Below are 23,998 nucleotides of genomic sequence, written 5' to 3' on the forward strand. Positions count from 1 at the left end.
TTTACTGTATTTGATACTAGTTGACACAAATTCCCAGCAGTCAAATCAGCCCATTTCCAACAGAGCTTGGGCGCCATCTTGTGCATTTTCTGGGACGCTACATTGGAGTCCTGACGGCTCGAATGATACGGAAGGACTTTAATCGATTCCAAACATTTATGCTTTCCTGTTCAGAACTATTTGAATCATATTCATAACTGAATGAGTAACAAAAAAGCATCTTCTCCGAGTCTGAAGCCATTGTTTTGATTCTAGAGCAAGGCAAGATATCCTGTCGTGACGTCACTAACAAGGGGGTGGGACCTTCTGAAACTCGCCATCTCTAACTCATTTTTATTGGTGTTTTGCATTTGACTAAAAATTTCAGCTTGCGTGTTTTGGGTATTTTAGATGCTATAAAACGTTTTTCTGGTGTCAGTGAGGAAACAAAAAAATGGTGTCGGTTGTCCTTTAATACTTAATAATACTAATAAGATATACAGTTCCAAGGTGCTTAGAATATGTCTAGCTAATTGTAAAAACTAATTTATCTTCAAAATTGCTTTTGAATATTTTTCAATACTAATAATATGTTTTTCATTCTTTTTTCATTATATGATACATGTAACATTTTCAGGCAATAATTTCTTCTGTCTATGAATTTGCAATTTATTAAGTACATATAATTAGTACATTGTCCTACAGTCCATGTTTCTTTCCTTTTTTTATTTCATGCTTTTTTTTAATTTACATTAACATTGGCAACATTTGACAGGTGATCGACAGTCTGGTCTCCGTTGTCGTATTTTTCTGAAAAACGTTTCAAAATAAAAGATATTTTATATACGTACAGTCTTACGACAGAAAAGGTTGGCTGAATTTACCATAAACTACGGACTTAAATAAATTGCAATTTCATTTCAATGTGTAATTTAAAGAAATAGGTTAACATTAAGTGAGCCGAATTATATATTAATTAATGTATCATCTATATTATACAATAAAGTAATTCACAATGGTTGCAATGTTTTTTTTTTGCGATTTGGGACCAGACAAATGATTAGTTAGTGTACTAACTCCGATTAGTGAACGTCTAAATTTTATCGTAATTCTGACTACACAAAAAAAATATTCTTTAATTATCCAAAATCAAATGTATGTTCGTGTTTTTAACGATTTCTTTTAAAAACTGTTGCTGTTTAAACACGGCGCGTAGCCTCGCCTTTTCCGGTTTACCTCCCAGTCGGCAAGCAGCAAGGATGGGCGGAGCAAAGGGCTTCCTCGGCTGAGCGGAAAGAAAGTGAAAAGTGAGACAAATAGCTGCATGGACTCTCTGCCGTAAGTAAGTACACATTTTACATTTCAAACGTCTTCGAATGCGAGTGGCGGGGTCTCGACAACCCGGAACGAGTGACTATGTTGTTGGGTTGATGGAAAAGCTTTCCGAGAGAAGAGAAGAAGAAAAAAAGGGGGGCAGGTTAGCTTCGTGGTGGATGGGCTCAACAAACAATGGTGGAGAGGACGAGATGGTCGCCTCCTCTTTTCTTCTTTTTCTCCCCCACTTATTCAAACTGGAGACAAGCAACATTAGGAGGTTGCTTGTTATCCTCCACCACGTAGGACAACTGAAGCTTCCACTTTTATTTAGCCGAGAACGAAGCGATAAAAATCGGGGCGGGTTTCAGGGGGGCGGCGATGAAGTCAAAATTGGGCCGACGTTGGAGGACAGTTTGGCCGTGGAAGTCATTCATTTAACGGGGACGAGAACAGGCAAGTTCGGGGGGTGTGTAGTCTATTGTTCTATCGCCACTGAAGACCGACAGTACTTTTTCGTATCTGCTCTGCGTATCTTTACAAACATTTCGCTACCAAAATGTCCGGAGAAAAGCATTCGAACGTTCAAACGTTGGCCTACCAACATGTATGCATGCATTTGGTGAAGGACTGTAAAGTGCCTCCTGATTTAATGTTCACTTCAAACATGAATCCAAATTCTGGTCCTCGTGGGCCCTCTTTTCTTCATGTTTGTTTCCCTCCTCCAATATCATCGATTGTAATGATCAGCAGGATCATTATATGGCTCCTGTAGTGCTTGGAGAGGAGCTAATCGTTTAAATCTGGTATGTTGGAGATGGGATGCATGTATAACATGCAGAAAAGCGCCTCGTGGATTTTCAATTTGATGCAATTTATTGCATGTTTTAATGTGGTATTGTTTGCATTTAAGTTATTTGGTTGTATTCTTGAGCATCATTTCGATTTTAATGGAATGCTTTATTTTTCCATTTTTAATGATTTAAAAGTGGCCTGTCATTCATATGCAATGCTTTTAAGTATTAACAATGTTTAAAGGACAACCGACGTCTCCGGACTAGTTGTGTCCATAATTTGTAAAATGGCTTCAAATGACTTCTACTCAGCGTATTTGACAAAGATTCCACCGCATATAGCTATATTTTACGTTTTAAGACTCGCGCTGAATATTCAGGAAGTCTTGTTTTTGAGTTGGTGACGAGTCTGTGTGTGACGTCACTAAAAGACACCCCCCCCCCTGACCGACAAAAAGACACATTGTAGCAGTCCTTCATCACGTCAATGTATTTTGCTTTACTGTTTGTCTGAAAACGTTGATGTTTCACCCAAAAGCCGCCAGAAGAGGGCGTCCAAGCTCCATGGAAGGAATTTATCAGCCTGTTGAAACGGGCCGATTCATTCCTCACGGGAGCTGGTCGCCATTTTTGGGTGCGACATTACCCCCCGCCCATTTGCCCCAAAATAACACGGAAAAAAATCTATAATCGATTGTAAACTTGTATGCTTTCCTCTTCAGAACTATTTGAATCATATTCATAAGTGGCTGTGTAACAAGAAAGCATATTCTCCGAATCTGAAGCCATTGTTTTGATTTTTCAGTAATGCAAGACGTCTTGGCGTGACGTCACAAACTGGGGGCGGGAGATTTTGGACACTTTAAGTCATTTTTATTGGTGTTTTGCATTTGAAAAAACATATACTGCGTGTTTTGGGCATTTTAGATGCTATAAAACGTTTTTCTGATGTCAGTTAATAAACAAAAAAGTGACGTCGTTGTCCTTTAAGTTTTAATATGTCTACAGTCTGAATGTGACTTAATGTTAATAAGTTTTAATGTAATATTTTAAGCCTTTTTTTTTGCTTACTACGTTTGGACTTCATGTTTTTGCATAGCATGTACATTTTTTCCCCATTAGTTTTTCGAATATTTTTTCTTATATTTTACCTATTGTATTCTTATTTCAACTTAATGTCAAAGTCAGCGTTATTGTCAAATATGCTAATATGCATGACATACAGCACAGATGAAATTACCGTCCTCTCGGACTCAGCATGCCAGGCACTTATAATGACTTTAACAAACACGAAAATGCCAATTTAAATGGTTACCATCTGTACTTACTGGTAATATTTAAATGTTATTATTGTAATTGTATTGACTTTTTTTCAATCTGCTTATCCTCTCAGGGGTCATGGGACATTTTAACCTTGTGTGTGTAATGTTTTTTGCATACTATATTTTTATTACTCCCCCTGAGTTTTTTTTTTTTTACCACGGTAAAAGTTAAGGTGATTGCATTGTCATTTTCTAATGAATTAAAGTTTCAAAAGCAGGCACTTGCTCCCGAGCAAACAAAGCCAACGAATCCCCAATGAAAGCCTCCTGGGAGGAGGTAATAAAATGGGAGTTGGAATGCGGGCTTGTGTATTGTTGATATTTACTGACGTGTCTTTCAATTGAACTGCAGGAATTGAAAGTCACACACAGTAAATATCAGAGCCCGGATCCGCCATGTTTGTCTTCTTCTTATATATTTTATATATATTTTTTAATCAAAAAGATTTTACAATCAAGAATACAAAATTACATACCTGTCAACTTATACGTTTCCCCTGTATTGTATATGTTTTTTTAATCATTTTAAATAATGTATGCCGTAATACAACATTTATACAGGGGGGAAAACAATACGATTGTGAACTGATCTTACAAAGACCATTTTGGCTCAAATCCAGTTCATCTCAACTGCTGGTAGCAAACGACAATAATGGCGCTACTAATAATCGCTACTATTGTCATGGCAAAGCAGCAAAAGTAATCATCAATCGTACTGTGTATATTTTTAATCGCTGCCTACAGTTGGATTAATAAAAGCATAACCTGCACATGCGCGGTACGATATACAGTAAAGTCTCGTTATATCGATATTCAAGGGAGTCCGAAAAAATATCGATATAATCGGGACTATCGATATATCCGACCCTGTTTGCATGTAAATTTTCTCCGTGCGTGCATAGAAATAGTATCGATATAACCGGGACTATCGATATATCCAATATCGATATAACGAGACTTTACTGTATGTATTTTTGCTTGTGTTAACGTTTTTTTTATCATTTCAAATAATGTACGCCATACTACAACTTTTATATGGTAATTGTAATCATTTGTAAGGGCAATTACTAGCCAATGTTTATATTTTGGATTGGATTGGATTGGATAAGCCTTTATTAGTTTCACAGTGGAGAAATTTACATTTCACAGCAGCAAAGTGTGTGTGTTTATAATTTATATTTTTTTTTTTGGGGGGGGGGGTCATTGTGTCCCTTAGTAAGATTTTTTTTCCAGAAGCATGAAAAAAAATCAAAACGGGACCACTTGATTGACAAAATAATATAAATGACTGGTTTTTGTCTTCCACCTTACACATTTTGGGACCTTTTCTGAGCAGAAACATTTTTCGGGAACAGAATACCCAAAGTACACAAATCTGGTTACCATATTTACTAAACTGATTTTTCAAAAAACGTTTTTAAAAGTGGTAGACAGTCCACTGCGTACATATTTGGCATTGCATAAACAGGAGTTAAAAGTTCATTGACACGCACATTTTGTGTGGGCGCACACATCCCTCCTCCTGTTTGCGAGCCTGGGGTGGACATTAGCAGTTGTTTCTTGTTTTACTGATGTCGGGATACGATGGACGGCAGCGACGGTTGCGAATATTTACACAGTTGGTCGAACAGGCCTGAAATGGTCACTGGATGCTGGTGTTCCCCAAACGCGGGACAGCTGTCGTATATCGAAATGGACGATTCCTCTGCGGGCGTGTCTTGTGACCAGAGATGAAGGCTAATTGCCACAATTAGCATTCCGTGCAGGAGTAAAGTTTCAAGAAGTCACGGATGCAAGCTGTTTTGTTGTATTTTAGTGTTCATTTTCGTTTGGTGAATTCTGAGGGAAAAAAGGTTACTATTATTTCACTTTTCGTTGTTCATGAGCAATTTTTATTGATGGGAAATTAAGCTGGTTTTGTGAAATCTTGTACAATGTGTTGATTTTGCTGCGTTGTCAACAATGGCAGAAAATGGCATGTGAAATGTGTTGTAATAATAATGATAATAATAATAATACATTTCATTTATAAGCACCTTTCAAAACTCTCAAGGTCACTTTACAGTCACAGGATAAGTTTTTCTGTGGGCGAGCAGCGGCAGCCACACGCGCCAGCGTTCACTCAACCCGGAAGTAACTCAAATAGGATAGTAAGGCAGGGATGGAAAGCTAGCTAGCAAGCCAATCGATAGCTAATAGGCAGCCAGCCATCCAGATAGTGATTGTATGGTATTATAATAATAATAATAGTAATAATAATAATAATCCTCATCATAATAATAATCATAATCATAATACATTTAATTTATGGAATATTTACATGCAAACTGTTCAAACTAAATAAAGTTCGAGAGAAACACAAAACAAAAATTTCCCTAAAAACTTCAACAATAAAACAGAATCTTGGATAATCATTGAAACTAATTTCATTTTTAAACAAAGTATAGTACAATATTTTTAAACATGTAATAAAATAGTAATTTATAATTAATGTATATTATACATAAGATATATATATTTATTAATCTAAACGTAATCATGAAATAAACCCTTTTCTTGTACATAAATCTAAATGAAAATTGGGATTGTTGTTGAATTTAAAGGAAACTACATTTGGTTCAACTTTAGATTTTTTTTAATGTAAATATAAAAAATAAAATGTAATTTTATTGTATGTTTATCTGCATTTTTTTGAAACACGCACACTCACAAGTCCATTTAAGTTGTGATCCATTCATTATTTTACGGTGCAGTTGCAATCTGAAATCACCTTAAGAGCATCCATTTATTTATTTTTTATATCTTGTCTCTGAAAGCACTTTTACGGGCTCTTTGCGTTCTTTACAATAATTGATACAGTACATTATCAGCAGCTTGGCGAGAGACTCTTGGGCCGTTTGAGGTGTCAGGATAGAATTTCATCGTCTTGAGTGTGTTTTTATTGTCCCTTTTCGCCTGTAATGTTGAGCTTGAAAATAAACATTCATAGCACAGAGTCAGCCCCTGTTACGGCTTTCCATCCTCCTGGCCAATGACACTGGAGATTATGTGGGTCTGTTTTTATGAGATCTGACTGCAGCGTTTGATAGTAGATCACAGTATTCCACTGTCTCGTTTGCAGTACATGGTAGGCATTACCGTTAGTGCTCTTGACTGGTTTAGGTCTTACTTTTCTGACAGAACATTTCGAGTCACGTACTGCCCCTCTATCATGCGGTGTTCCGCAAGGCTCAATTTCGGAGCCTATGTTGTTCTCGCTATACCTGCTCCCATTGGGTTCCATCCTAAGGAAACATGGTATTTCCTTCCATTGCTATGGACTTGACTGTCAGATCTATGTCCTACTGAGCAATAAAGACACTTTCTCGTTAAGGCTACTTTTATCTTGCCTGGAGAAAATCAAAACATGGATGGCACGAAACTTCTTGAACTTCTATGAAAAGAAGACAGAAGTGATAGTGTTTGGTCCCAGTGGCCCATGTACATCTCATCCGGTTGGCCCCCTTGGCTCCTTATCTGAAGTCAACAGTCTCAAGCTTAGGTCTTAAACGGGACAATGACTTTATACGTGACTGACAAATTGGTGCTGTTGTTAAAATCCACCTTCTTTCATCTTTGGCAACTGGCTAAAAGCAAACCTTTTCTATCACATGAGCACCTCGAAGCAGTAATTTATGCCTTTGTCACATACCGGTTCGAAGACTGTAATGCGCTTTACTTTGGAGTCAGCCAATCCTCCCTGAAGCGTCGCCCACTGGTCTAGAAAGCTGCTGCTCGCCTTTTGACTGATACTCGTAATAGGGAGCATATACTGTAACTTCCCACTCATCCCTTCACTGGCTCCCTATACATTTTAGAGTTGTTTTCAAGATCTTGTTTGTCTTCAAATCTTGAAATTGTCTCGCTCATTCACCTCTACACACCTTCCCGACGCCTCAGGTCTACTGACCAGACATTATTAGACGTGCCAAAAACTAAACGAAGGCTCAGAGGGGTTTCAGCCTTTTCTGTTGCTGTTCCCACTCTCTGGAATGACCTTCAACTCAACATTCGGCAAGCCCCCTCACTGCCCATCTTTCAACCCAGATCAAAAGTCACTTGTACTCTTTGGCATTCCACTCGGCATGATTCCGACTTGATCTTGGTTTCACTCTCTGGTGCTTTGTCATTGCTTTTATTTTTCTGCGCAGTGTATATGATACCGGTCCATGTTAAGTGCTTTGTTGCAGCTTCAGCTGTTGTTAAAGCGCTATATAAATCAATATGTACATACAATAGGCAACCTGAGCCACACCACCAATGAACCGCACCTGTTTGGATCAAATGTTCAACCATATTCTCATTTCCAGACTTGCACATCAGTGTCACAATAGTCCGTTTCCGCCATTGTTTTTGTCTTTCGTTTTTTTTTCTGTCCGAAATGTGCGTTTGTCTCAAATTACAGATGCAGAGCGGTCGGGCAAAATACGGGTGCGATCTTGAGTTGATCATTCTTCTTACTCATACAGTTCTGAATATGATTAAAATAGTTCTGAAGAGGAAAGCATAAATGTTTGCAATCGATTCCGTCTCATTTTGAGGCGTCTGGACTCCAATGTTGCGCCCAGAAAATGCACAAGACGGCGCCCAAGCTCCGTAGGAAATGGGCTGATTTGTCTGCTGGGAAATTGTGTCAACTAGTGTTAAATATTAGTCTTGGTGCAACACACAATTATTCACCATCGCGTTATTTATGTTTTTTCCTTCTGATTTCGCCATCAACACGGATCAACACAAAGTTTTCAGACCAAAGTACCCAAAATGCATTGTGTGTCGCTTTCTCGGTCAGGGGCGTTCCTTCAGTGACATCACGTCAGGCATCTTTCGTCGTGGAATCTTTGTAAAATACGCTCAGTAGAAGTCATTTGAAGTGATTTTACAAATTATGGACACAACTTGTCCGGAGGCGTCAGTTGTCCTTTAAAAACAACTTATCCACAGATGTAGCATATTCAAAAACTCCGTCTGGTAGCTCCCCGAAAAGTTGTCTTTCTTTATCGTCTTTATATGTCATGACACACACAATTCAGGCTCTTGTTTCATCGCTAAAGTATGCGAAGAGAAGCTCAAAATGTTCCTTTATGTTTCCACTTTGGTGTACCTCCCAGACCTCCTCATATGCCGGCCAAATACGTCTCATTATCTTGCCGTATTGGCGGCGTGACGTCAGAATTCTAAAAAGTATGTTACCAGTTTGAAATGCTGAACATCAGACATTTAGATTAAGAACCGAAAAAGTTAGTCCAACGGTCATGTGGAAATTCATTTCAAATTGGGAGAATGCGATAGCAGTGAATGAGCTTTTTTTTTGTGTGTAAGTGTCCCATTGTCCAAAAGCATAAACATCACCTGATGCGCCGCAAATTTAATTTACACCCCCCCCCCCCCCCTTTCCTCTTTGGTTGTTGATAACAGAACCAAAAGAATGACAAGTAGATGCCTGAAATCACGTCTTAAAGCTTCATGGAGTAGTTTGCCGTAACTCAACGTTCTCCCCAGTAAATCTACCTCAAAAACAACAATATTGTCTTGGGCTTGCTGTTGAGTCATGTGCCTAAATCCTGTCCATTGATTGGGTGACCGAAAATACACCCATTGATCTGTTTTCAAAACAATATGAAGACTCGACAATCATAAAACCGTGCGTCGTTTAAGCAACATTCACAGTTATATCGTCGGTAATATTTATCGCCAAAATTTCCAAAAAAGTCAAATAACAAATCATATATCCCCATTGAAATGAATGAAAGTGCCGTTAATCCATTCTGGAGGGAGTGGAGAGAGAAAATAGCTAGCACTTTTAGCAACTACTCTTCTTCTTTTCCTTTCGGCTTTTCCCCTCAGGGGTCGCCACAGCGAATCAATGTCCTCCAACTCCACTTCCTCCACTTTTAACAACTACTAGCTAGCAATATTTGTTTTTTTTTTTTCACAAAAGATATATAATATATCCATGTGAGTATAGTTGTAACGTCTGTCTAACAAACCCGTGTTGCTGCACCGCTTGTGTTCGATAACACAACAGCATCGATACCAGTTTGTTAGCCCAATTTGTGAGCATGAAGCTAGCAGGCAAAACATGTGATCTGTAATTTCCTTTTTGATTGATTTCTATTGCGGCTGGGTTTGCCCTAAAAAAAAAATTTGGCTGAACAGGAAGTGGATTTTAAAGGGCTAACGGACGCCATTGCAGTGCTATGGTGGTGCTTCATTCTACCCATAAGGCCATTAGAAAGTGCCCCCTGAGCCACGCCCACCTTTTAACAGCTAACCGGCGTTTGACAGCTTGACATCCATCATGGCCGCCGTTCTATTTTGGTCTATTTTTCGCGTGAGGTGGTAGGGCGGCGTCGTAGAGGGCGGCTTGAGGTCATGTCACCGCGGCAACTGTCAACCTACAAAACCTCCTAGGTCCGCCCACTCCTCCCCCTTTCATCGCCATGGTAGCGGCAAGGGCCAGGTTTCCACGGGGACGGGCGACGCCATGGAGAGAATGCGAGGAGGAAAGGGGGATAAAGGCCGATAGAGTTTTTTTTGTGTGAAAACGGCGTAATCCAATATGGCTGCCTTTGTGTCTGCGCTAACGCCGGCGTTGTAAGATGACTAAACACCGCCAGGAGCGTTTTGGCAAGCACACGTTGCCCAAAAAAGAGGTTTTAGTGGGTTAATATGCCACAAGATCACTTTGATTCCCACGCAGGGGGTGACGATGAGGGACAGCGTTTTACTTGGACAGGTCACCCCCGGTTGCCATTTTACACTTTCTTTAGCCCACCCGCCACGTGGGGTTGCGACTTCACCCATCTGCATCAACCACTTTTTGGGGATGAATGTTTATCCTCCATTTGTTGACATTTTTCTGTGGTTTGCCAGACAAAATGGCTTTGTAGACTTTCGGAATTCAGTCTAGCGAGAATAAATAACAGGCGGGAGGAGCGATTGCTTAAATAAAAATGGGGCTTACATTGCTACTTCTTGCTGTGGAGTAAAAAAAATGTCTGCTGTAGCCGCGTGACTTGATAGTTACCGGTTTGCAGTGACTCGCCGTGCATTTGACACCTAGGCCTTCAGTAGTGCTACTTCTGAATCAATCCAACCCTTCACAACTATTTTTTGACTGTACAACCTTGACTGCAGCTGTGAATGCGACTCATATAAAAAGTATGGTGTGATTTACTACAAGTCCACTAGAGGGTAGCGTAACTCTGCCGTTTACAAACGCCTGCAAGAAGGCCTACTGGAAATCTGATTGGTTAAAGCGAGACATTTACAATATAATACATATTGATGTATATAATAATACAAAACTTTCAAGGTCACTTTACAGTCACAGCATAAATTTTTCTGTGGGTGATCAGCGGCAGCCACACGCGCCAGTGTTCACTCAACCCGGAAGTAACTCAAATAGACAAAAAGCTTGTGAGCTATACAGGTAATAGATAGCTAATAATAATAATACATTTCATTAATAAGCGCCTTTCTAACTCTCAAGGTCACTTTACAGTCAGTGGATAAGTAATAGATAGCTAATAGCTAGCTATCAAGATAGCTAGCTATACAGGTAATAGATAGCTAATAATAATAATACATTTCATTTCGAAGCGCCTTTCTAACTCTCAAGGTCACTTTACAGTCACAGGATAGCTAGTAATAGCTAATATATTGCTATCGAGATAGCTAGCTGGCTATACCGCTAATAGCTAGCTAGCTATCGAGATAGCTAGCTATACCACTAATAGCTAGTTAGCTAGCTATACAGCTAATAGATAGTTAGCTAGCTATACAGCTAATAGATAGCTAGATAGCCAGCTATCAGTGTGAATTTCAGACATATATAGCACTTTAACAACAGCATTTGATACTCCAGGGCCTGCAGAACTGATTGTGAAGGCCTCCAAGTCGATTTCTGACCCTGATCACAAATAATGGCTGAAATGTAATTGGTTCAATGCTTAAATACAAAAACACACATCTGGGGAAAAGTAGTGAAAGAAAGCGGAAGGACAATTTGATAATAATTCATGTACAAAATATCATGAAGATTGAAGAAGTCTGTGATTCCGATCTTTTTAGGCCAGCAGAGAAGGCCTCGCAGTCCCTGACCACTGTGTGTTTATCTTTCAGATCACGGCACCCTCTGCTCTCCCCGACTCGACTCTCCTACCCGCCATCCTCCGCCGCCCCTTTCCTCACCCTCCCTTCCCACCCCCCCTCCCCTCGCCCACAATCTTCTCCCACGCCTCCCCCCCTCCTCGACCTTCAAGATAGATTCCCTCAGGAGCAAGGTCGACCTGCTCAAGCTGCCTCTGGCCCTCTCCACCAAGTCCATCTCCGAGCGCAAGAACCAGCTGGGCGGCGTCGGCAAGCCGTGTGGTGCGGGCGGAGGAGGAGGAGGTGGAGGAAGCGGAGCTCGCAAAGCCCGCTCGCCGCCCACCCGAGACATGGACAACGAATCGCAGTATTCGGGTTACTCGTACAAGTCATCTCACTCCCGAAGCTCACGCAAACACAGGTAAGCGACACGCCGCGCTACATAAAATATCTTTTTGACCGTATTGTCATACCTTTCATCTTCAATGATAAATATTAAAGGCTGTCTTTTGGACAATGAATTTTTAAAAAAAAGACCGTATTTTCCGGTGTATAAGGCGCACTGCGGCATAAGCCGCACCCCCAATGAATGGTGTACAGTGATACCTCAGTGTACAAACTTAAAGGACACCCGACATCACTTTTTTGTTTCCTAACTGACATCAGAAAAACGTTTTATAGCATCTAAAATACCCAAAACACACATGCTGATATTTTAGTCAAATGCAAAACACCAATAAAAATGACTTAAAGTGTCCAATATCTGCGAAAAAAATGAACGCGGAAGTGGCCAGTTTCAGAAGGTCCCGCCCCCTTGTTCCCAGCCCCGTTTACACAGGCTGATTAATTCCTTACACGGAGCTTTGTCGCCCTCTTCTGCCTCTTTTTGGTGCTCCACGAAGTTTTCAGATCAAACAATGTACAGCAAAATGCATTGACGTGATGGAAGGAATGCTACAATGTGTCCTTTTTTGGTCAGGGGCGTTCCTTCAGTGACGTCACGTACGGACTCGTCACCAACTCAAAAACAAGATTTCCGGAATATTCAGCGCGAGTCTTAAAACGTAAAATATAGCTATATGAGGTGGAATCTTTGTAAAATACGATCAGTAGAAGTCATTTGAAGCCATTTTACAAATTATGGACACAACTTGTCCGGAGACGTCGGTTATCCTTTAATTGGTTCCGAGAAAGTGTGTGTAAGGCGAAAAGTTTGTCTGCCAAACATTTATTTCCCATAAGAAACCTTTAAAAATGAGAACAATTCGTTCCCAGGTCCCCATAAAACATAAATTTCTACTAAATAAGCCTTAAAACTACACAAAATATACCTTATTTTATGTATAATAAATGTGCTATTGTATTGTAATTGAAGAAATAAACTGTACTATATAATAAAGTCGTTTTATTTACCTTTGTGATGGTCGTTGATGTAGTTGCCTCTTAATGATATCCGAGTGAAGTTGCCCTGCTTTCTCTGCGCTTTTTTTTTCTTGAAGAAGTTGTCGGCCACCCGGGCGGAGACGTTTTGTAAGTTGTACGCCCGACGTAAAAGTTGCACGCAACGGGCGTCCGGGCAGGCGTTATTTCAGACATTGGTCATATGTAAACTACAATAACAGTCATTAGTTTTGAATTGAAATTTGAAAACTAGTTATTCATTCATTTGTTGTTCAGTCTATATGTCATATGTGTAGGGGATTCAACATTCTAATGGCTACCCCAAATTCATAACAGCCACCCCCAATAGGAAACCGTAACTACAATGTGGGCCGTGGCAAAAAAATGACTTTGACACCCTTGGTGTAGTGGAAGTCATTTCCGATGCTAAATGTTGCGTCTCGCTTGATGTTCGTCAGAGATCGGCGGGACCGACATCGCTCCAAAAGCAGAGATGGCAGCAGTCGCGGAGACAAGTCGGTGACCATTCAGACACCCGGAGAGCCGCTGCTCGATGCAGAGTCCACTCGCGGAGACGAGCGGGTCAGTGCCGAAAACTCCAAATGCCCATTTTTCCCATTAGCTACGCGTCCAAATGTCAACGTTTACGCCGGATGATTGACGCAGGATGACAACTGGGGGGAGACCACCACCGTGGTCACGGGAACTTCGGAGCACAGCGTCTCCAACGAGGACCTGACCCGAGTCACCAAAGACCTGGAGGAGTCCACCCCTCTGGAGTGCAAACGCTTCCTGGGCCCGGCGCTGGGCGGCTGCCTGAGTTTCTTTGCGCTGGTGACGCCGCTGGCTTTCCTGGTGCTGCCGCAGGCGCTGTGGCGCGACTCCCTGGAGCCTTGCGGCACGCCCTGCGAGGGTCTCTACGTGTCGCTGGCGTTCAAGTTGCTGGTCCTCCTCATTTCCTCCTGGGCGCTCTTCCTACGGCCGCCGCGCGCCACCCTGCCGCGCTTTTTCGTCTTCCGCTGCCTGCTCATGGTGCTGGTTTTCCTCTTCGTGGCGTCCTACTGGCTTTTTTACGGCGTGCGCGTTTTGGAGCCGCGCGAGCGTGACTACAGGGGAATCGTGGAGTACGCCGCCTCCCTGGTGGACGCGCTGCTTTTCATCCAGTATCTGGCGCTGGTGCTGCTGGAGGTGCGCCACCTGCAGCCCGCCTTCTGCCTCAAAGTGGTGCGCAGTACGGATGGGGCCAGTCGCTTCTACAGCGTCGGTCACCTCAGGTTTGTGACAAATCCAGATCTTCTTTTTCAAATTACAGTGATACCTCGGCTCACGAACATAATTGGTTCCCAGAAAGTGTGTGTAAGGCGAAAAGTGTGTCTTCCAAACATTAATTTCCCATAGGAAACCATTAAAAATGAGAATAATCCGTTCCCAGCTTCCCATAAGACATAATTTTCTACTAAATAAGCTTTAAAACAAGACAAAATATACCTTATATTATGTATAATAAATGCGCTATTGTATTGTAATTAAAGAAAAGAACGACAGTAAAGTCTCGTTATATCGATATCGGATATATTGATAGTCCCGGTTATATCGATACTATTTCTATGCACACACGGAGAAAATTACATGCAAACAGGGTCGGATATATCGATAGTCCCGGTCATATCGATATTTTTTCGGACTCCCTTGAATATCGATATAACGAGACTTTACTGTATATAGTACTGTATAATAAAGTTGTTTTATTTACCTTTGTGATGGCCGTTGATGTAGTTGCCTCTTGATGATATCCGAGTGGAGTTGCCGTGCTTTCTCTGCGATAATACCCTCACTCACAATGTCTCCTGCTAGCTGCTTTTCATTAATCCAAATGAACAGAAGTTTTTCAACCTCTTCTATTCCCTCAGACCGTTGCTTAGACAACACAGAAACACCCTTAGCCACAGGTAGCAATAGTCGATTTAGCATACTGGTGCTAGGACGCTAAGTCACACAAACGCACACCTCGTTCATATTTTCCGATGATCTCCTTCTTCTGCTCGACCGTAATTGTCTTTTGTGTCCTCTTCGGCTTAACACTAGCCTGTGGTGGGGTGTTTTTCAGTCCCATAATAGCAAAAGTACTCCACATGATAACAAACCACGTCTGCAGTCAAAGAGAGGGGTTGTGGAAAACTAGTCCGACAGCCACCGTTGCGCTCCGCGTGGTTTATTTCGTCCGCCGAAAACGAGTTTGTTAGCCAAGACTATATGCTGGCGATGTAATATTCGCGAGGCAAAAAAATTGTTAGCTATAGCGTTCGTAAGCCGAGGTATCATTGTATCTTATTGTCATTATCTTATAGCCATGAGCGGTCGCCATCTGGATGATAACTTTTCTTTACGTGGTTTACGTGGGACAGTTTGACATTTTGGTTGGGACTTTAGCAAGCATCATGAAATTTCACAAGTTTGATTTACTTTCGCGGGCCCAATAAAATGATGTGGCAGACCAGATTTGGCCCCTGAGCCTCGACTTTCACACCTGTGGTTTAGACCATATGAGGAGCCCGTGGACCTTTTCTTCACTGTCAGAGAATCATATAAATAATATATTACTATACTACTGCAAAGTGGTGACCATCATCCATGTTTGAACCAGTATGTGCCCAAAATATTGACATTTTGAAGTTGTTCACCATGTGTTGTAGTATCCAGCGAGCTGCCGTTTGGGTGTTGGATCACTACTACAATGACTTCCCCGTCTACAATCCCGCCCTGGTCAACCTACCCAAATCCATCTTGTCCAAGAAGATGACAGGCTTCAAAGTTTACTCGCTGGATGGTAAATTCCGCCGCCTATTATTTTGCTGCCGTCGTACAAAAGGATCAGACCCATATTCGATAACTATGGCCACATAATTTGTGTACTTAGTACGTTCAATTTTTTTCTCATATTGCAACAGAAATAAATGTCATCATCTCACCCCTAAGTAGCCTTGTTTTAGTTGTGTCAATTATATAGCTTGCTAGCGAGCTTGCTAGCTAGCTAGCTAGCTACCTCGATAGATAGATAGGTAGGTAGGTAGGTCGATCGGTAGGTAGATCGACAGATAGATCAGATATTTTAAAGATTATTCATAAAATATATATTGTGTGCAATTTTACAAAAAACTACATTGTTGTTTTACTTGTGTCAAATATATAGCTTTCTAGATAGATAGATAGATAGATAGATATTTTTTTTTAATAAAATATATACTGTATGCAATTTTACAAAAAACTACATTGTTGTTTTAGTTGTGTCAAATATATAGCTAGCTAGTTAAATACATAGATATGTTTTAACATTATTTATAAAACATCGATTTTATGCAATTTTACAACAAAAAAAACAGACATAAATGCAAATAATTTTTCTCCTTGCATAGAAAACCCTGCCAACAATTCAACAGGCCAGTCCCGCGCGATGATCGCCGCCGCCGCCAGGAGGCGAGACAACTCTCACAACGAGTTTTACTACGAGGAGGCCGAGATGGACCGCAGGATCCGCAAACGCAAGGCCAGGTAGAGAGACTCGCGCAGTTAGCCCACTTAGCTTCAGCTTCCATGTTTTCAGTCATAATAATAATAATAATAATAATAATATCAATCGTAATAATACATTTCATTTGTAAGCGCCTTTCAAAAGCTCATGGTCACTTTCCAGTCACAGGATAAGTTTTTCTGTGGATGAGCAGCAGCAGTCACATGCACCAGCGTTCAACCTGGAATAACTCAAATAGATAGAAAGCTAGCTAGCTAGCTAATACATAGCTAATAGATAGCTAGCGAGATAACCAGCCAGCTAATGGATAGATAGATAGCTAGCTTGCTAGCTATATAGCCAGCTAGATAGCTAATAGATATTAAATAGATTGCTAGCTAGGTAGCCACCTAGATTGCTAGCTAGGTAGCCACCTAGATTGCTAGCTAGATAGCCAGCTAGCTGGATAGCTATCTAGATAGCCAGCTAGCTGGATAGCTAGCTGGACAGCTAGCTAGCCAAAAAGCTAGCTAGCTGGATGGCTAGCTAGATAGCTAGCCAGCTAATGGATAGCTAGCTGGACAGCTAGCTAGCCAAATAGCTAGCTAGCTGGATGGCTAGCTAGATAGCTAGCCAGCTAATGGATAGCTAGCTGGATAGCTAGCTAGATACCTAGCCAGCTAATGGATAGCTAGCTGGATAGCCAGCTAGTTAGCCAGATAGCTGATGGATAGCTAGGTAACCAGCTAGCTAGCCAGATAGCTAATAGATAGAAAAAAGATAGCTAGCTAGTTAGGTAGCCAGCTAGATAGACAGCTAGTTAACTCCTAAATTCTATATTATATTTGGGATTTTTTTTTTGGCTCAAAATTCAAAAAAATTCAAATTGATTCATTGTCTGACCACACTTTGTTTTTTTCTTTCAAAATGTGGCCGCAACAAACTTGAGTCTTACAATTTAATTTGTTATTTATTTATTTGTTTGTTTATTATAATTTTGACATCTATGACAAAACCAAAACAAACTCCAAATCCGTCTAATGTTACAGGCTGGTGGTGGCAGTCGAGGAGGCCTTCACACATATCAAACGCCTCCATGAGGAGGAAGCGGGTTTGACTTCATCCCCCAAACACCCCCGCGAGGTGATGGACCCCCGCGAAGCGGCGCAGGCCATTTTCGCCCCCATGGCGCGGGCCATGCAGAAATACCTGAGGACCACACGGCAGCAGGCCTTCCACAGCATGGAAAGCATCCTGACCCATCTGCAGTTCTGCATCACGCACAACATGACGCCCAAGGTCAGAAAAACATTCCATTGCCTGTGTGGAGTAATTTGCGTGTTCTGTGGCTTTTCTCCGGGTACTCAGATTTCCTCCCACACTCCAAAAACAGGTGCCGCAAGGTGTTTGGTCACTCTAAAAGTATCCATCCATGTGAATGTGTGCGTGAAAGGGTTTTTGTCATTTTCACTCAAATTCCAGGATCAACAGAATATGCATTCAATACGGTGTAAGAAAACATAGACGCTCTTCCTTCATTAGAAAAAAAAAAGTTAATTCCTAAGTTATATGTTTCTGGAGTTATCTGACCTTGAAATGGGGGCGGCTGTACAAAAGGCAAATGATGACCCTGGGGAAAAAAACATTGCTAGAGGTCTGACCAGCATTTTTTCGGCAAGTAAAAATTAGCTGTCTAACTAGCTAGCTTGCTAGCTATTAGTTGCTATTAGCTAGCTAGCTAACTTGATCTATTTGAGTTATTCCCGGTTGAACGGGGTCACCGTTGCAGGCTACCTAGCTGGCTATCTATTTGCTATCTATTAGCTGTCTAACTAGCTAGCTGGCTATCTATTAGTTAGCTTGCTAACTTAATGTATTTGAGTTATTCCCGGTTGAGTGAACGCTGGCGCATATTTTATTATTAGCTATCTATTACCTGTTTAGCTAGGTAGCTAGCTATTAGCTGTATAGCCAGCTATCTTAATAGCTATCTATTACTTATTATGTGACTGTAAAGTGACCTTGAGTGTTAGAAAGGCGCTTATTAATGAAATCTATCATTATTATTATTATTATTAGCTATCTATTACATGTATAGCTAGCTAGCTTTTTGTCTATTTGAGTTACTTCCGGGTTGAGTGAATGCTCTTGCCTGTGGCTGCCGCTGCTCACCCGCAGTAAAACTGATCATTTGACTGTAAAGTGACCTTGAGAGTTTTGAAAGGCGCATATAAATGAAATGAGTTATTATTATTATTATTATTATTATTATTATTATTACTGTTATTATTATAAAACCAAAACCCGAACAAATTCGGTAATTGTGCTCCATATCATATTTTTCAATTCCCATATAAATTCGAGAATGGCCATGAATGAAGTTTTGAAAGGTGCTTTATTATTAATATTATTATTATTAATTATATTATTATTATTAATTATATTATTATCATCATCATCGTTATTATTATTATTATTATTATTATTATTATTATTATTATTATTATTATTATTATTATTATAAACAAGCATGTCATTCAATTTATGATGTCAACATCCCACCAAATTATTTTAGTATATTTTTGTATTAAAAAAAAACATGAGGGAAAACATAATTTGTCATTCATGGTCCGTTTTGGATTCAAAAAAATATATATTTTTAAATTTTATGCAGGCCTTCCTGGAGCGTTATCTGACCCCGGGCCCGACCATGCAGTACCAACAGCACAACGGCAGAGGGCGCCAGTGGACTCTGGTAAGCGAGGAGCCTGTGACGGCGGCCCTCCGCCAGGGTTTGGTTTTCTCCGTGAGACGCCTCGACTTCTCCTTGGTGGTCACCGTCACGCCGCTGCCCTTCTTGCGCCTCAGCGAGGAATTCGTGGACCCCAAAAGCCACAAGTTTGTCATGCGGCTACAATCCGAGACGTCCGTGTGAAGGCCCCCATACCTCCCCCAAAAAAAAAAAAACTAAAATCGGCTCCTGATGAGTTTTGACTCATCTTATCCTGTTCAAAAAAGGCGCCTTTTTTGTGTTGTAACCACTGAACTCCGACATCAAGACGACAAACGTGCGTCCTCTCATCTCAAAAACTTTGACTCACCCTCACCCTCCTCTTGTGTTGCTTTACAAACACTTTTTAAAAAAATGTTTTTAATACAAAGCACGATTTAGAGCCAACGGTGACTTTAAAATTGTTTTTATCCTGAATACTAACATGAAAAATGAAAACAACTAATTCACTAAATGAGATGATGCAAAGCCATTTTAGCAGCCATATTGTTAGTTTTTAATTGAGATTTTGAAAGTCAATGAAAAAAATTGCATTTTTAATATTAGACTCATGAAATTATGCGTTATACAGTAATACCTTGGCTTACGAACTTAATTGGTTTCCAGACAGAGTGTGTAAGGCAAAAAGTGTGTATCCCAAAAATTCATTTCCCATAGGAAACCATTAAAATTAGAATAATCCGTTCCCAGGTCCCCAAAAAACATAATTTTCTATTTTCTAATTTTAAATAATTAAACAAAATATACCTTATTTTATGTGTAATAAATATGCTATGGTATTACAATTAAATAAACTGTACTGTATAATAAAGTCGTATTATTTACGTTTACGTACGTTTGTGATGGTCGATGGCTTGATGGAATGGAGTGGCCTGTTTCATCAGCAACTTGATGAGGAACGTAACCTTCTTCTTTCACCATCTTGAGGAATGATCCTTGTAGGGGCTTTCTCTGCGTTAATTTTATCCAGTTCCTCATCAATTGTGTTCTGTTTAGCTGGGTTGATAGCTTTTTGCATCAAGTGTACAGATGGCTTGTGCGGGTTGTTTGTGGAGCCTGATTGATGGGGTATTTTACCCTTGCAGTCTACACTCTGCCTTTGAACTATCAAAGTTGAAACTCTCTCACTGTCGCTTGCCTGTCTTTTTAATGTTTAAACCACCTCCCTGGGGGCGGGGTATAGAGGACAAAAACAGTCGGCTGCCATTTTGTTGTTAGAAAAACGGGCTCGTTTGCGAACGACACATCACTCATTGAGGCAGCTCCGTGTACAAAAAAGTTCGTATGCCAAGGTAAAGTTTGTATGCCAAGGTAACATGTTCATAAATTTAACGTTCGTAAACCGAAAAGTTTGTAAGCTAAGGGGTTCCTAAGCCGAGGTATCACTGTAATTCACTAAATGAGATGATGCAAAGACATTTTAGCAACCATGTTGTTCGTTTTTAATTGATTTTGAAAGTCAATAAAAAATGGCAATTTTGTTATTAGACTAACAAAATTATGCTTATATTAAAAGAGTGTTATTTTTTAAATCAGAAGTGCAAGAAAATGAAATTACATTTATTATGGAGTCAAGTCATTTGAGGAGTAAAAAAAATTCTTGGGGGGGGTATTACACAATTTAGTTTTAATGGTTTACTTTGTTTTTTTTCTTCTCAATTAAAAAAATCACATTCTTAAAAAAGAAACATGAAAATATACTTGCCAAAAAAGTCTGATTGATATTTTTTTTCATGAAAAATTCACTTACAGTAAAAATAATGCTTCGTTTTGATAAATATAACTGTTGTTGTTAGGCTCTCAGTCATACAGGAGTGGTCCATCGATGAAAAGGTTTCTTCAGCTATTTCTTCATCTGTACTTCTTTGAAGGTGTCGGACATTTCCACTGCTCATCCGAAGAGCTTCGTCAGCGAACTAAAGTCTTGCTGGTAATTCTGACCCTATTATAATTTACCACGTATTTAGGGTCAGAATTACCACATATGTTTAGGGTCAGAATTACCACATATGTCCACATAGTCACGCTGATTGATCTGATGGTGGACATTTTTTTTTGGTACTCATTATAGAATGTAGCAATTTATGTGCTCCAACGTCACTTTTCCGAAATATGACAAGACTATTTGCGCTTTGTTCATGTTTACTGTGAACATTGATGTTTTCCTCTCACACACAAAAACAACACAATGAACACTGAAAAAAAAACAACAACTTTCATCTTTTTACAGTAGCTTTAGCAACAGCTGAATAACATAACATTTAGTTACAAAATACATTTCCTTGCGTTTAGCTAATTTATTTTTCTTTAAACATCAAAATACAGTTTTTTGTTGTTAAAACATTTGTTTTTTTGGTATATTTTTTTTCCGCAGACGCATATCAGCAAACCACAAACTGCCTTAAGTGGTCCGACGTGCTAATGTGTCGAGCACATTTTGAACAAAAACATTTAAAGGACAACCGACGCCTCCGGACAAGTTGTGTCCATAATTTGTAAAATGGCTTCAAATGACTTCTACTGAGCGTATTTTAATAAGATTCCACCGCATATAGCTATATTTTACGTTTTAAGACTCGCGCTGAATATTCAGGAAGTCTTGTTTTCGAGTTGATGACGATGCCTGACGTGACGTCACTGAAGGAACGCCCCTGACGGAGAAAGCGACACACAATGCATTTTGGGTACTTTGTTTGGTCTGAAAACTTGGTGTTGATCCGTGTTGATGGCGAAATTAGAAGGAAAAACATAAATAACGCGATGGTGAAGACTACTATTTGATACGAGTTGACACAAATTCCCAGCGGACAAATCAGCCTATTTCCAACGGAGGTTGGGCGCCATCTTGTGCATTTTCTGGGACGCCACATTGGAGTCCTGATGGCTCGAATTGATACCGAAGGACTTCTTTAATCGATTGCAAACATGTATGCTTTCTTCTTCAGAACTATTTGAATCATATTCATAACTGGATGAAGAACAAGAAAGCATCTTCTCCGAATCTGAAGCCATTGGTTTGATTCTAGAGCAAGGCAAGAAGTCCTGGCGTGATGTCACAAACAAGGGGGCGGGACCTTCTGAAACTCGCCAGTTTCGGGGTCAGTTTTGGGACACTAACTCATTTTTATTGGTGTTTAGCATTTGACAAAAAATATCAGCCTGCGTGTTTTGGCTATTTTAGACGCTATAAAACGTTTTTCTGATGTCAGTTAGGAAACAAAAAAATGGTGTCGGTTGTCCTTTAAATGGAAAGAACATCTCGCCGGAGTTTCTTTAGAGGCTCCAAAATGTCACTTTTTTTAAAATGAAACTTTTTGTAAGGTGCCTAAGTTATGATGCAAATGTTTGCTGAATGTTTTTACTCGTGGCCTGTAAAAAAAAATCACTTTTTTGGGGGGGGTATTTGTATTTCCTGTTTTTTTTCTTCTTGATAACTCTTGTTAGCATTGTATAGTGTGTTGTTAGCATTTTTCAACATTAAACCCTCTTATTCCGTACATATTTTTGCCTAGCCTTATCACTGAGTATTGTGATGTAATATACTTCCAAAATCGTGCCATTATCAAAAATATTACTTAAAAAATATTTATATTTCTTAACTCCTTCACTGCCAGACGATGTGCAAAAAATATACGTCCACTCCAGTGCCAGGGTTTTTGTCATTTTCATTCAAATTGCAGGACCCACAGAATATTGAGTTTTAGGACTACATTAGCATTCAATGCAGTGTAAGAAACCTTACACTCTCTTCTTTCATCAGGAAAAAAAATGAGTTAATTCCTAAGTTATATGTATATGGAGTTATCAGAGCTTGAAATGGTGTACAAAATACAATACATATCGATTTTTATATAATAATATATAATATAATTATATATAATAAGATAATAATAATACATTTCATTTATAACCGCCTTTCAAAACTCAAGAACACTTTACAGTCACATGATATTTTTCCTGCGGGTGAGCAGCGGCAGCCACACGAATATACATGTGTGTTTAGTGTATGTGGTGAATATTTTACTATTATTTCGCACAACTTAACATTGTTTTCTGACACTTCTATTTCTTCGATTCTAGATAAATATTTTTTTATATTTTTAATATATTTGTTAAAATTATCATTGAAAGCAGTGCACAGATGGAGGATGTCTTAACAATTTAGTGATGATTGCTATCATTTCGTCTTTCCAGAATAACCCGACCTGTTGTTGCTTTTTTAGCTGCTTGTGAGCTGACTCGCCCTGCACACACACACGCACACACACACACACACACACACACACACACACACACACACACACACATTCCTTTTTCAATGGTTTTATGAGGTCCGAATAACTCCATATAAGGAGTGAGGACCACCGTTGCTGATAGATTTTGAGAAGAAGTAGTGTTACATTTGAAGACTAAATGTCACCCCATTCCCCACTTCACTTTGTTTAAAAACAAAGAAATTAAAAGTGGACTTGAAACCGAAATAACAGCAGGAGTGCTCCATTCAAAGTCCTCATCTCTGTAGTGAATTTGGTTAAAATATCGTTGTACTTTTGGTGCTATGAACTTTTTCCTCTCATTAATCACGCACACAAACACACATAAACAAACACATAGTGAGTAAAAAGTGTGTGTATCCAAGTGAAATCAAAATACACACAAAAAAATACCCAATAGGTCCTCACTTGTGAAAAATGTCCTCATTACGTATGGTAAAAAATGTTAGTGGTCCTCACAAGACTATTCAGACAAACACACACAC

At 39.8% G+C, this 23,998-nt stretch overlaps 1 protein-coding gene across 1 annotated transcript; it reads left to right on the forward strand.

Moving 5' to 3' along the window:
- Window positions 1–1,243: 1,243 nt before the first annotated feature.
- Window positions 1,244–22,738, forward strand: vangl2 (VANGL planar cell polarity protein 2). The gene is made up of 8 exons (XM_089008341.1): window positions 1,244–1,321; window positions 11,573–11,960; window positions 13,399–13,522; window positions 13,607–14,214; window positions 15,634–15,767; window positions 16,354–16,489; window positions 17,498–17,747; window positions 19,123–22,738. The coding sequence occupies exons 2-8, from the start codon at window positions 11,890–11,892 to the stop codon at window positions 19,381–19,383; spliced, it is 1,584 nt and encodes a 527-aa protein (XP_088864467.1). The 5' UTR covers window positions 1,244–1,321; window positions 11,573–11,889; the 3' UTR covers window positions 19,384–22,738.
- Window positions 22,739–23,998: the final 1,260 nt, after the last annotated feature.

This window comes from Hippocampus bargibanti, linkage group LG11 (assembly GCF_051943395.1).
Source record: "Hippocampus bargibanti isolate YZ-2025 linkage group LG11, ASM5194339v1, whole genome shotgun sequence".
NCBI lineage: Eukaryota > Metazoa > Chordata > Actinopteri > Syngnathiformes > Syngnathidae > Hippocampus > Hippocampus bargibanti.

Excerpts from the sequence above, each read along its gene's own strand:
- vangl2 (XM_089008341.1), top strand. The coding sequence starts at position 11,890 with ATGGACAACGAATCGCAGTATTCGGGTTACTCGTACAAGTCATCTCAC. Across the intron at positions 15,768-16,353 it reads CAAAGTTTACTCGCTGGATG|AAAACCCTGCCAACAATTCA; the intron begins GTAAATTCCGCC and ends CTCCTTGCATAG. Across the intron at positions 16,490-17,497 it reads ATCCGCAAACGCAAGGCCAG|GCTGGTGGTGGCAGTCGAGG; the intron begins GTAGAGAGACTC and ends CTAATGTTACAG.